Raw genomic sequence first — 12,881 nt, 5'->3', positions numbered from 1 at the left:
GACGTTTCAGAAGTAACAGCTTGCCATCTCTATGTCCCAGGGCTGTTGTTGCTGACAGAGTGCTTTGGACACCTCCCTCTCTCACCTGTCCTGCTCAGAGCTCCAGGCTCCTATCTCTTCATCTGCAGCTGTCAGCAGGTCGCAGAGGGGGTTGAGGGGTAATAGGAAGGTAAACAAGGCAATACTGGCTCAGCAAAGAGACTAACACCACTACATCCTAACTCTACCTACCCGCAAGAAAGAGACAAAGCATAACGGACCTATGGGTTGCTGTGATAGAGCTCTTGACCTTCCCAAACCAAAGATGGAGTCCATGTAGACTTCAGTAGGTCCAAAGCTACCAGAATCTACAAACTGTCTTGTTTACATGGGGTAACCCTTTATTTGAAGGGGTATGCATGACTAACATAACACCTATCATGAACATGAAGGAGTCTTCATGAATGTTTACGACTGTTGTCATCAAGTGTCATTGGGTAAAGACACTTTTAATTCAAAATAGCACTAAATGTTGAATTAAAAGTCCACTGAACGTGTCAACTTTGTATTAAAAGTGTCATTATTTACCGAGTGACTCTTTATGACAACAGTCGTAAGATTCACGAAGACTCCTTTATGTTTACAACAGTGTCATGTTAGACTTATGGACACCCCTGCAAATAAAGTGTTACCTGGATCGCTTTTCAAACTTAAGGTGCTCGACAGACGAGACACCGCCGCTAATTCTCCATCCATTTCCTGTAAAACTGGAGCGATGAGGCGACAATCGTTGCCCTCCTCCTGCCAAGCGACTGTCGAAGTTTGTGTATGTGAAAGTTTGAGCTTGTACATGTAGAAGTGTACATTCAGGCTAGTGAAGCGATACAAGAAAGTTGAAAAATGTTACATTTTTGTCGCGTCGCTGCTGTTGCCGTGTGTTGGGTTCATGGCTTTACACTGTCGTTCGTCACTGCTGGTGTGTCGAGCCCATTAGGAGGTTTTCACACCTGATAAACCGGTAGTCCTGTTTTGTTAGGGACCAACATGTCAACATTTGTCACAATTTCAGCTGCTGCAGTTCTCTTTCACACTGCTCTGTGTCAAACGAAACTCATTGACAATCCTATTCACCTCCTCTCCTGTGGGGGCGGTACACCAAGAACCACTGCAGGAAACGACAGAAAAACCTCTGAAGAAGACATGCACGCATCTTTCTTTTTCATGAAATGTAAACAAAAATGGTGTAGGAACAGATTTTAACAGATGTAGGATTTCCCTTTTGTTTTTGGTAAAAGACCATGAGCCATTTCTGCTGCTAGCAGCAAATTTGCTTTGGTTGTATTTACCTGCGCTTCGGTCCGCTTCCTCCGTTTGGAGCGGCCTCTGGTCCGCTTGGCGTTCACATACGCGTTCAAACAGCACCAGAGTTCAGTTATTTTCACATCAGAGTTCAATTATTCACACAAATGAACCGCACCTTCTAGAACTAGAGTTCGATTAAAGCGGACTAAATGGGAAAGCACCTTTACTTACATCCCAATCAATGAGATTTATTAATAGATGGCTTTTCAAACCTAAAAGTGAGAAACAAATTGCTTTGCAGAAGATGAGAGAAAAATAAGCATCTTCCAAAGCTAATAAAGTCAAAGCACAGAATCAGTGTGATGTGAGCTTGATTTCTGATCCTGGCCTGCATTCAGCTGAATGTTGTAGCATCTGCAGTGAAGTTAAGCTCTTCTTGGGAGGCCCAGAAAGCAGTGCATTACAGTAATCGATTCTGCATGTTATAAAAGCGTGTCTTAGTATATCTGCATTGGACCGAGAGAGAAACTCAGACGAAACTGGTGATAAAATATTCTGAGCTTCTTCTATTACTGTCTTCAACCGAGTTCTGTCCTAAATAAAGAATATCCTCAGGCATCTAAACTTCTAAAATGTATTAAAATAAAAAGAGAATAAATGAATCTCAGGTCATCATCAACATTGATGTCTTTCTCATCAACACAGCTCTAAAAATTAATGTGATATTTTCTGATGATACCATCCCACAGTGCCATAAAAATATGGGACCTAAAACTGAACCTTGTGGAACTCCACACTGCACAGCTGTGCACATAACTAGGTGAAGCCGTATACTGTCAAAGAATTGTGGTGATTCTTACAAATAACCCTGATTACCTAACCTGGAAAGCTAGTTAAGACTGGTTAAATGAGTAACTATCCTCACTGACATTTGAGTTTATAGCCATGGGGGAAACAAATTAATCATAAAGGGATCCGAAAGAGTTTAGCTGAATGTCATAAAACAGAAAAAAGATGTAAAAAGATATCTAAGGAAAATAGTCACCAACGTTCAAAGTGAAATTAAGAAGTGGGAAATGATGGGATTCAGGAAGACCAACAAAAGTTTTATCTAGAAAAACAGTTTCTTTAAGAAGAAAACCATAACTGTATCAACTGCAGACATGTTTCACCAAGAAGAATGCGTAAAGAACCTCAAGCTGGGCGCGGGTTGACAATTCACAGTAAGAACCAGGCCACAGCTTTGGATCAGGGTCAGTTGGTTAGCTTTACAACAATTTGATAATAAATGTAAAAATGTTCCTTTTTTTTCTATCACTCTCTGAAATATTGCCAAAAACTTTGGCAACAAAATTTTAAATTGTACTGTCCACAAAGTTCTACTAGAATTTGAGATTTGAGCTGGACAACTAAAAATGTTTCCAGAAACACAAATCAGTCCAATAAAATGCCGCAATCAACCATATTAAATCCTGCAGCTACATTAGAGCATTTAAAACCAGCACTGATGGTCAGACAATGATAAATGACAACATTGCTGTTTTGAGACCATTTTCAAGTAATACATTGAAAATGGCATAATAATGCAAATTTGCTCTCTCAAAAAACAACAAAATTTTATTTTGTGAAAACTAAAATTGGAGCTTGAAGATATTTTAAATATCCAATATAAAATAAAAAACAAAAGCAGTAAATAAAACTGAAATAAAAAATATACACACAACAAAAACCATAAATAAAAATATGATTATAATGTATGATTATATAATATGATTATAATGTCTCTGTAAACAAAATTACCCTTAAAAAATATTAATCATCAGACTGGAAATTACGGAGCTTATTTTAATTTTAATTGATTACTTCAACAGGTTTACATGAAGTTTATTAATTTTAAATGCTAAATGTGTATATTTTTGTACAATTTTGACTGAATACTTTGCTTTTCAGTAAATTTCCTTTTTTAAGTCTGAATCTTCCAGTTAGCAATTAATTGATGACTAAATTTGTTGACGATTATTTCAATTATCGATTAATCACATTTAATCCGTCTAATCATTTCAGTCCTAATCTGCACCATGTCCAAAGAACAAGAGTTTGATATCATTCTGTTAACATAGTAAGTAAAACACATTAAGCTTAATCAGTGTCTTCCAAAGCGACGTCTAGCGGAGTTTAAATTTAGATTCATGGAGGAGAAACTAAAACCTCCAGGGTTTGTTTAGCTCAATCAACAGTTCAAAAGCAAAACACAAGCATTTAAATTGAATATTTCTCAAAAATTCAGTTTAATTCAATTTATTAAACGAATAATTACAATGTCACATGAAAGAGACGTTGTTAAACATTTCAATTTAGATCAAATCAATTCATCCAAACTTACAAAACATGTTTCAAAACATCCACCGAATGATATTAGAGATGACAGAAATAAAAAATAAAAAACCAGATAAACAGTCTGCTCCCAGCAGGAGCAAAGCCAAGGTGACCTGATCCAGGGCGCTGCTTAAAATTGCTTCATTTGCAGAATCGTTTAATTTTCTGCATGTAGCTCTCCATCCAGACTGAGGCGGGAGGAGTTATGAGCCCTCGCTGACCTGATGACGAAGCACGGCCACTTCCAAATGGTACCACGCTCAATAAGCAGAAGGTGGGTCAGAAAAGTCACGCTGATCAGGCCACCGCGGCATCAGAGAGCTGCTTCTATGTCTAACCTTCTGCAAACTGCAGCCAATAATGAGAAACTATATAAATCTCACATAGATGAGAAGAAAATACAGCTGGGGATGGTTCATGGTGTTGAGGTAAAAAAACGTTGCCCTAAAATGAAAGGATCTCCATGCATATGTTCAAGTCCACCATAAATGAGAAACTGCTGGAGTGAAATCTGCAAAAACACAAAATCATTCCAAGTATTTTTGGTCTAGTTTCTACTGCAAATATCTTAGACATGAAATAAGACAAAAGTAACTTACAAACAAGTTTTCAGCAAGATATAGGAGCGTGCTTAAAGTAAATAAATCCTTAATATTGATGAAAAAGTATAAGTTCCAGATTATTTTACTTATAACAAGACATTTTCCAACATTATAAGTGAAATAATCTAGCACTTTTTCATAAATATTAAGAAATTATTTACTTTATACAAGCTCTTACATCTTGCTTGTAAATTAGTTTTATTTTATTTCAAGTGTTTAAGATATTTGCACAAAAAAACTAGACCAAAAATTATTGGTAAGATTTTGTGTTTTTCAGTGTTTTGACAATCCAAATGTCTTCTGGAGAAAAGATTGAGCTGCTTGGCAACAACTTGAAGGATGTTTGAGTTAGAGGAGTCAAGATGAGACTTTCAAATCTACAAACTGTTATGCAGAGTAAGTGATACTTTTGCATTGCACAAGCACCAATTGTTTTTATTTGTGCATCCTCATGATTTCCTCTTATGACCTTATTTATATGGATGCTTCTTCTTCTTCTCCCACTTAATTCTGCAGCAATTCTACAAATCACATTTCAGGTGGTATTCATACAAACTTTGCAATCAATAATATATTTAGTCAGTTAGATGTAATTTCCTGGTTCTTTATGCCAAAACCTATAAGGATTTTAATAGGCGGATATTTCTAAAGGTTCTGTAAAGTAGTGGGATGATCACTGAAAAGAAAATGTGGGTTCACCGTTAAGATATTTAACAAACATATTGAAGTAAATTGATGTAATTTGGTTTATTCTTTTTTGTGCTTTGTTTCTAGATTTTATCAACATATCTTCTGATTATGCCTTTTAATGGGGTTGTTTTATATTTCATCCACTGACTGAATATAAAACAAACGTTGCATGACAACAACTGTGCATCTCTGTTTTATGTTGTGTTTGAGGCCTGCTAACAGGATTTAATATTAGAACATATACTGTACCTCAATGTATTATTATTGAATACACACCGAAAGTTAACGCTGCACACATTTACAATTATTCGACTTCTAAATCATCTGAATTAACACAAAAACATGTCCTCAAAGCAGAGTTGGGTACGTTTACTTGAGTAACATTTTTGAAAATAATTACTTTTAGGAGTATTTTTACTACACTGAACTTTTTACTTTTGCTTGAGTAATTTTATTATGAAGTATTGCTACTCTTACTTGAGTAAAAATTTCTGTATTCTCTACTTCACTGAATGAAGGACAAACGTGTTTTAATCAAACATCCACCAGACACAGACACACACAGTTTTGGTTAAAGTTTTAAAAGTTTTTCATTGAAAGAAACTGATTTGTAAATAATTTATGTTTGCCTGTTTTTGCTATGTTTTGTTACTTATGTGAATTATTGTCATTCTGGTTCTTAAAATGCCAACATTTCCACTTTATTAAATGATCGTTCATTTGAGTAGACTTTTTACCAAATACTTATTTACTCTTACTTTAGTAATTTATTGGATGGCTACTTTTTACATTTACTTCAGTAGAAATATGTCGAAGTAGTGCGACTCTTACTTTAGTACATTTTTGGATACTCTACTGCCTCAAACCTTGACCAGAATATTTCTCCATAGAGAAAAAAAAAATTGTCGTCTTGACTTAACTTGCCTGAAATGAACGACAGCTCCAACTTAAACCGTTCACACTCAGATTTAACGGTAAAATATGATTTAAAAAATATCATCTACTGACATTTAAGTGGCGCCTCTCAGCTTCCCTGTGGGTTATTTCTGTAAACTCTGCCCTGTTTTACAGAAATGATCCCCCTGCTGCTGCTTTCTGGGGCGGTTGGAGGACTTACAGCGTGTGGCCGCAGACGTTCACCATCAGCTTCAGCGACGGGTTCCTGTACTTGGTGGTCTTACATCTCGGACAGCCCTGGTCGTCCATCTTTTATTATTATTTTTATTATTTCTGTCAGAAACCAGCTTCCGAAAACGTCAACATCTGTGAGCGTCCACTGAGGAGGACCGAAGTGTCACTCTGAGAACGCTCCCACTGGAAACGCCTCTAATAACAATGGTTCCTACTCCTCGGACAGGCGCAGCAGACTGCAGGAGTATTGAGGTATATACAAAACCCACAACTTAATTTCTGTTTTCAATCCTCTTTCCTAGCTTCCCACACCTTCATCTAGTTTATGAAACCTCTGCTTAGAGGTTTATTGAGAATGAGAATACCATTAAAACCATTACATTTGACTTGATTTCAGCATAAACTAAACTTTTCTTATCCAGCACTTTAAAACAATCACAGTGGACCAAAGTGCCGTAAAGAAAAATAAAATCCATCTTCATCTTTTAAGCAGACATGTAAAGGATTCAGTTGGTGCTTGTACTACTGATAAATTCATCCACCTAGACAAAAACCTTAACTCCATTCTGAAAAAAAACAACAAAAAAGTCACCCCACAGCATGATACCGCCACCACCACCACATACATTCTTCTTTTGATGTATATACATTTTTCTCCCATCAGATTTGCAGAGGTTTTCAATGTGCTTTTTGTTCTCTCTTTCTCCTCACTGATACATTTGTCCAGTAAGATCCTTTGACACATTTCTGTGAAATATGACTTTAGAAATGTAGAAAAGCTGCCAGGATTGCTGGAGATGAATCAAAAAGTGCTTTGAAAAAGGTGTGAATAGTCAGGTTATTGCATTTTTATATATGTATTTTTTCCTTCACTCAATTTGTCCATTTTCCATTTAAACAATAAAGACCAAATGTTGCATTAAATGTAGAAAAAACTGATTGAGAATTTTTTGTTAAGCTTTTATGTAAAAAAATAAATCAGATTATCATAAGTATTTCAGAATAAGAAATAAAAACAGAAATATTTAATATTTCAAGCATTACAGAAGCTAATTAATATAAAAATTAAGAAAACAGGTTAAAAAAATACTAAAATAAGCAACAATATGGTTTAAAATAAGTTCATATATCTCAAACAGATTGGAAATAAAAGTGTACATTTAATTAATCCCACCTTTTCTCCATGTCCCAAAGTCTGATTAGCCATGAAAAAACATTAAATTACTCATATTTTCTCTTCTTTAAACTGTCTGAGGTCAAACTATGCGGAGTTTAATCTATTTGATTCATTAACTCCTTCATAATTTCATATGTCTATTAATATAAGTGCAATATGTTGGGTTGTAAAAATTGCAGATGAGCAAAAATAATCTCAATAATTAAATTTGATTCTATTTTAAATGATTAATTTTCCTAATCCATGTGACAACTAAACTGTACAAATAAGCCTCTTATTTTAACAGTTCAAAATGGTTTTACAAGTATCTTGTTATAGATTAAAAATTTTTGGAAAATATATATATTTTCAATTATAAGAAAACTCCACAGTCACATTAGATTAAATTATTATTTACTATTAATATCAAAATATTGCTGTTAATTTTAAATAGGCCAATAAAAATGTTGCACCTGTAGATCATATCTGACGTTTGTTCCATTTATGCATCAAGTGCATTTAAGTGAATTGTAAAGATTCGTGGTATTTTTTTTTTACAAAGCCTGACCAGATCAAATCAGTTTATAAATAGTTTGTGGTTTATGGTTTTTTAGCAGGAACTCATTTTACTATGCTGAATGAATCTGGTTTTATTTGCTTAGGTTGGCAAGAGCAATTGAGTTTTTTTCCACATTTAAAATGTGTTTTCTGTTGACGCCAGCAGCAGCAGCAAAATATTCAAAATAACAATGAGCAGGACCGTTCCCTTTGTTTGCATTGTCTTTGGAGAAACTTAATGAGAGCACTCCCATATTTCCCCTTGGATTTCCCTGCCTTGATGTGGGAATAAAAACACTTTTGTGCATACCTTCATGCAATGCAGCTACTGAGAACAGAGGCAACAAGAACTTCCCGTTCCCACGATCCCAGAAGCACTCACCTTGCACAGGTGAGCGCCGGGAATAAAGCCCTGCTGGAAGCTCCATGACTGACAGCTGAAAGCCAAACATTCGCGCATGAATCGCGCTCGCTCCTCCCTCCTGGGGCCCTCAGCGGCCAATGGCGTGGCTCTCCTTCAGATAGACCCCAGCGTATCTCCCTCCAGCCCCAGTCCCCGCAGAGTAAAAGTCACGTTGGAAGGAAGAGGGGAGAGAGAGATATCTGCTTACAGCTGCTGTCAGATATCCGATCGGGTTCGCATGGCGAGGAGGTAACCTGATCGAGCGGGGAGGAGTGACTCTGCCAGGGAAGGCTCGAACAAAAAAAATGTCTTCTTCTTCTGCTGGAGAGGTCACGGCAGTGAATGACATCAAGAGGGAAAATGTGAAGGAGGTGGATAAGCGTGAGAGCATCAAGCTGGTGGCGCTGGACGCGGCGGAGTTGTCCATGGAGCGCACGGCTCCCAACGCCGACGCGGTGCGCACGGAGCTGCTGGTGAGCGCCGCTTCCTCCCTGGCTTTCTCCCCGGAGCAAGTGGCGTGCGTGTGCGAGGCGCTGCAGCAGGGGGGCAACGTGGACCGGCTGGCGAGGTTCTTGTGGTCCTTACCCCAAAGCGACCTGCTCCGCGGCAACGAAAGCATCCTGAAAGCTCAAGCCCTCGTTGCCTTCCATCAGGCGCGCTACCAGGAGCTCTACAGTATTTTGGAGAACCATAGTTTCAACCCGTCCAACCACACCTTTCTGCAGGAACTGTGGTACAAGGCCCGGTACACGGAGGCGGAGAAGGCGCGGGGGAGACCCCTGGGCGCCGTGGATAAGTACCGGATCCGGAGAAAATACCCTCTCCCCAGGACTATCTGGGACGGCGAGGAGACGGTTTATTGTTTCAAGGAGAGGTCGCGGAACGCGCTGAAGGATCTCTACAACCAGAACAGGTATCCGTCTCCAGCCGAGAAACGGAATCTGGCCAAGATAACCGGACTCTCCTTGACCCAAGTCAGCAACTGGTTCAAAAACAGGCGGCAGAGGGACAGAAACCCATCGGAAGCGCAGTCCAAAAGGTAAGGAAACAAAGAAAAAAGCACGATGCACGCGTTTCTGTCTTCATCTCCGACTTTTTACCGGCCAAAAGGATATGTGCGCAAAAGGCGCATCTGAACAATCTTTTAATAAATTCAATTTTAAATCTCTCATCGTAAAATAACTCAACATAACTTTATTATATGCGCACATTTCGATATCCCTGTCCAGGATTAGTGCACAAAAACTTAATAATGATGTTATTTAATCACTTAATAACTGCGAATATCGCGTCAGACACAGTTTAGGAGTGAATTATTAAGTGGAAATAGTTAGGGAACAGAAAAAGCTTTAGCAGCACGCTTTTAATGTTTTGAAATATGAAGCTGTTGCCGTTCAGATCCGGTTTCAAGCGAAGCGGAGAGTCATGGAAACCAGAGGCAACCAAATAGCTTCAAGCCTCAGAGATCCGGCTGACAGGCGGGCGGGCAGGCCGGCGGGAGGAGGACGCAACTTTGAAGAAAGAGTTCAAAAGGCGACTCTGGATGAGCCTGTGCGTGAACACGCAAAGATCAGTCATGAAAATAATTTATTTTCATGATGACTTTCTTCTCTTGGACTAAAAGGATCTCCATCAGCTCTGCTTCATCTCATAATCCCGCAGACACACACAGAGAGATGTGAGGGCTGGTCTTTCATGTTTTTCCCTGTGAACAAAGATGACGCACACCTGGTAGAGGTGACCCCTTCTACCCCCTTCCTCACACACACACAGACACACACAAACACAAACAAACGTCTTTATTAATCTCCAAATGGTTATTAACCTGTGGATTTCTTTGTAGGGCCACATGGTTGGGGGTTGGTCGTGCGTGTGTGCGCCCTGCGTTGGAGGGAGGGAGAGAAGGAGGGAGAGAAGGAGGTGGAAAGCAGCTGTTTTAATCACTCTTTATAAAATGAGACCATAATAACAAGGAAGAGCGTTTCAGTCCTTGTGGTTTTATGGAGGGTTTCTGTTGAAAACTGAAAAATGTGGATTGTAGTTTGACTTCCAAGCCATTTGTTGTTGCAGAATTTATTGCGCCAAATGGTCTCAGGGTTGTTGCTGCTGTCAGAGCAGCTCTCCATGAGGTAAAGAGGGCTGAACAGTCACAACTTGTTTAGTTTAGTAACCAGAGGTGGGTAGAGTACAAAAAAATACTGTACTGAAGGAAGAACTACTTCAATGTATTCTTACTCAAAAGTATTTGGTAAAAAGGCTCCTCAAATATTCATTTAATGTTGGTATTTTAAAGACAAAAATGAAAATAATTCATATAAATAACATAATTACAAAATAACAAACTTAAGGAAAAATTCTCCAAATTTCTTTCTTTCCATTTCAGGCTTAAACATTTGTCTGTGTCTGATAACTTTTTGGTTAAAATCACTTTGTTCTTCATCAGTGACTTAAGGCTTCAAATAAAGTTTTTTTTAAAGTAATATATCACTTATTCTGACAATTAATTGATTAATCATCCGTTCAACCTATCAATTATTCAGTTAATTTGATAAAAAATAAAATTTGGCACATTTTATTTTTTCCCCATTTAAACCCTTTCTGCACAATATTAGAAATGTTATGGAAGGTGCAAATAAATTCCATTTTAAATAAGAAAATAAAAACTTTTATTATCTAAAATGCATAACGAGTGAATATTTAAAAAATACCACTTGAGGAGTTTTGAGCAAAACATATTGACACACAATAGAGGTGTTTTTAATCTTAAATGTTTACATATTTTGTACAGTTTTGGCTTAATTGCTGCTCTGAATTTGTTATTTTTTCAGAAAATTTTCTTTTTTTTTAAAATTTTGTACCTCAGGTAACAATTAATCAATTACTAAATTAGTTGACAACTATTTCAATCATCAATTAATCACAATTAGTCATGATTAATCACAATGAATCTGATTAATCGTTTCAGCCCTACAGGATAGAGGGCTGTAGGGATAGCAGCGGATAGAGAATCCAGAAATTTTACTCAATACTTCATAAAAAAGTTAATAAAGTAAAGGTAAAAAGTATAGCTTAGTAAAAAGTATTTTTTTTTCCAAAAAGTTACTCAGGTAAACATAACTAGTCACCACCCAACTCTGTTAATAATACAGAGCTGTAATATTTTGTTTTCTTTCCCAGAAAACAGTCAGTTGTAGGAAATGCAGTTTCTTCTTCTCTGTTTTGTGACTCATCTGTTTTTCTGCTGCCGCCCTGCAGTGAGTCTGATGGAAACCACAGCACAGAGGATGAGTCCAGTAAGGGCCAGGAGGAGCTGTCCCCTCGTCCTCTCTCCAACTCTTCAGACGGAGTGATAACCCACGGGAGCCTCCCGGCTCAGGCTGGACCTCTGGACGGGGGCGTCGTCATCCAGCAGATCGGCGACATCAAGATGTCAGGATCCAGCGGCGGTGGCGTCTACAACGGCAGCCTCGCAGCCACTAATGCTTCCTCCACCGTGTTTCACAATGGCGGCTCATCCTACCTCCACTCGCCTGGAAACATCCTTTTCAACGGGCTCAATCTGGGCATCCAGCCGCTGGCGTTCAACCCCCTGAGGCCGCCCGGCGGGGTGCTGCTGGGTGGCTCCGGGGGGGACATGCACATGCAGACGGGCCAGGAGAAGGGACTGGGCGGCGCCGAGGAGTCCGTCCTGCAGTACTCCTCCTACTCGGGCTGCGTGAACGGGTCGGAGGTGAAGCTGGAGGGCGTCCACACCATGGCGGCCCAGAACGGAGGCTCCTCTGTGCTCACCTTCAGCTCGCCGTCTGCAGCTCTGCAGCTTGGCGGCTACAGTCTGGTCCCGGTACCGAGCGGAGTCCCTGACAACGACGGCAGCACGCTGCTCAACAGTGATGTAGGTCTTCCTCCTCTACAGCTGCCGTCTGCTTCATCTTCCTCAACAATTACTCAACAAGGTGAGCCCTAGCAAGTAATGAGCCTTTTTAAAAGGTTACTTTGAAGGCTGCAAGTAACGATTATTTTAATCAACGATTATTTGATCGATTATCATGACGATTAATCGGGTAATAAAATTGACACATTCGACAGTTTTATTTAACCACACACTGAATAAGGAGAATGGAGCTCCAACTCTGTCAAACTCACTTTAATTCAGCTTATTTATCGTGATAACTTAATAAACTTCCTTTAATTTGATTACTTATAACAAATGAACTATTTTTTTAAGTTCAATAACCTGTTTTCAAGTTTATTCTGTTCTAATATTAGAAATACATTGAAATAGGATTATTTTTATTTTTTAACTAAGAAAATAAACATTTTATTGACTAAAATGCAATGACATAACATTTCTTTACTGAATGATTTATCATTTGTAGCAAAGGATGCATCTGCAGCTAAAAATACTCCTAAATTCAACGCTTTCTGCTTGACTCAACACCAGTAAAGTCTTGGACTAAACTGTTGGCTGTGTTTTGGACTGACTGATTAATAATTGGATAGAAAAGGTGCTTAAAAGGAAGTTTTCTCTGCAAAATTTGAACCAGAAGCAAAACCTATGCCACTTGAGGAGTTTTAGGTAGGACATACTCTTTAGCTTTAATGCTAAAGATATCTATCTATCTATCTATCTATCTATCTATCTATCTATCTATCTATCTATCTATCTATCTATCTATATATATAT

General features: G+C 38.4%; 2 protein-coding genes across 3 annotated transcripts in view; one reads left to right on the top strand and one right to left on the bottom strand.

Moving 5' to 3' along the window:
* The window catches only part of mnat1 (MNAT1 component of CDK activating kinase), a 57,611-nt gene extending 49,347 nt beyond the window's left edge, over positions 1–8,264 (bottom strand). The window contains exon 1 of one of the 2 annotated variants that reach the window (XM_008400033.2): positions 8,177–8,264. Coding sequence is in view for 1 of the 2 variants with exons in the window: in XM_008400032.2 (XP_008398254.1) it covers positions 6,067–6,155 (89 nt within the window). In the remaining variant the exon portion in view is untranslated. Of the gene's footprint in view, positions 1–6,066; positions 6,275–8,176 lie in introns of those variants that run through there. The other variant, XM_008400032.2, reaches the window with a different exon arrangement.
* Positions 8,265–8,382: 118 nt separating this feature from the next.
* six4a (SIX homeobox 4a) overlaps positions 8,383–12,881 on the top strand; it is a 10,929-nt gene continuing 6,430 nt past the window's right edge. The window contains exons 1-2 of the mRNA XM_008400034.2: positions 8,383–9,236; positions 11,453–12,150. Of these exons, the coding sequence (XP_008398256.1) occupies positions 8,503–9,236; positions 11,453–12,150 (1,432 nt within the window). The 5' untranslated portion in view covers positions 8,383–8,502. The remainder of the gene's footprint in view (positions 9,237–11,452; positions 12,151–12,881) is intronic.

The sequence above is a fragment of the Poecilia reticulata genome, linkage group LG22 (genome assembly GCF_000633615.1).
Source record: "Poecilia reticulata strain Guanapo linkage group LG22, Guppy_female_1.0+MT, whole genome shotgun sequence".
NCBI lineage: Eukaryota > Metazoa > Chordata > Actinopteri > Cyprinodontiformes > Poeciliidae > Poecilia > Poecilia reticulata.
Note: the sequence above shows the minus strand (reverse complement) of the source record. Positions and strands in the feature narration are given on the sequence as shown.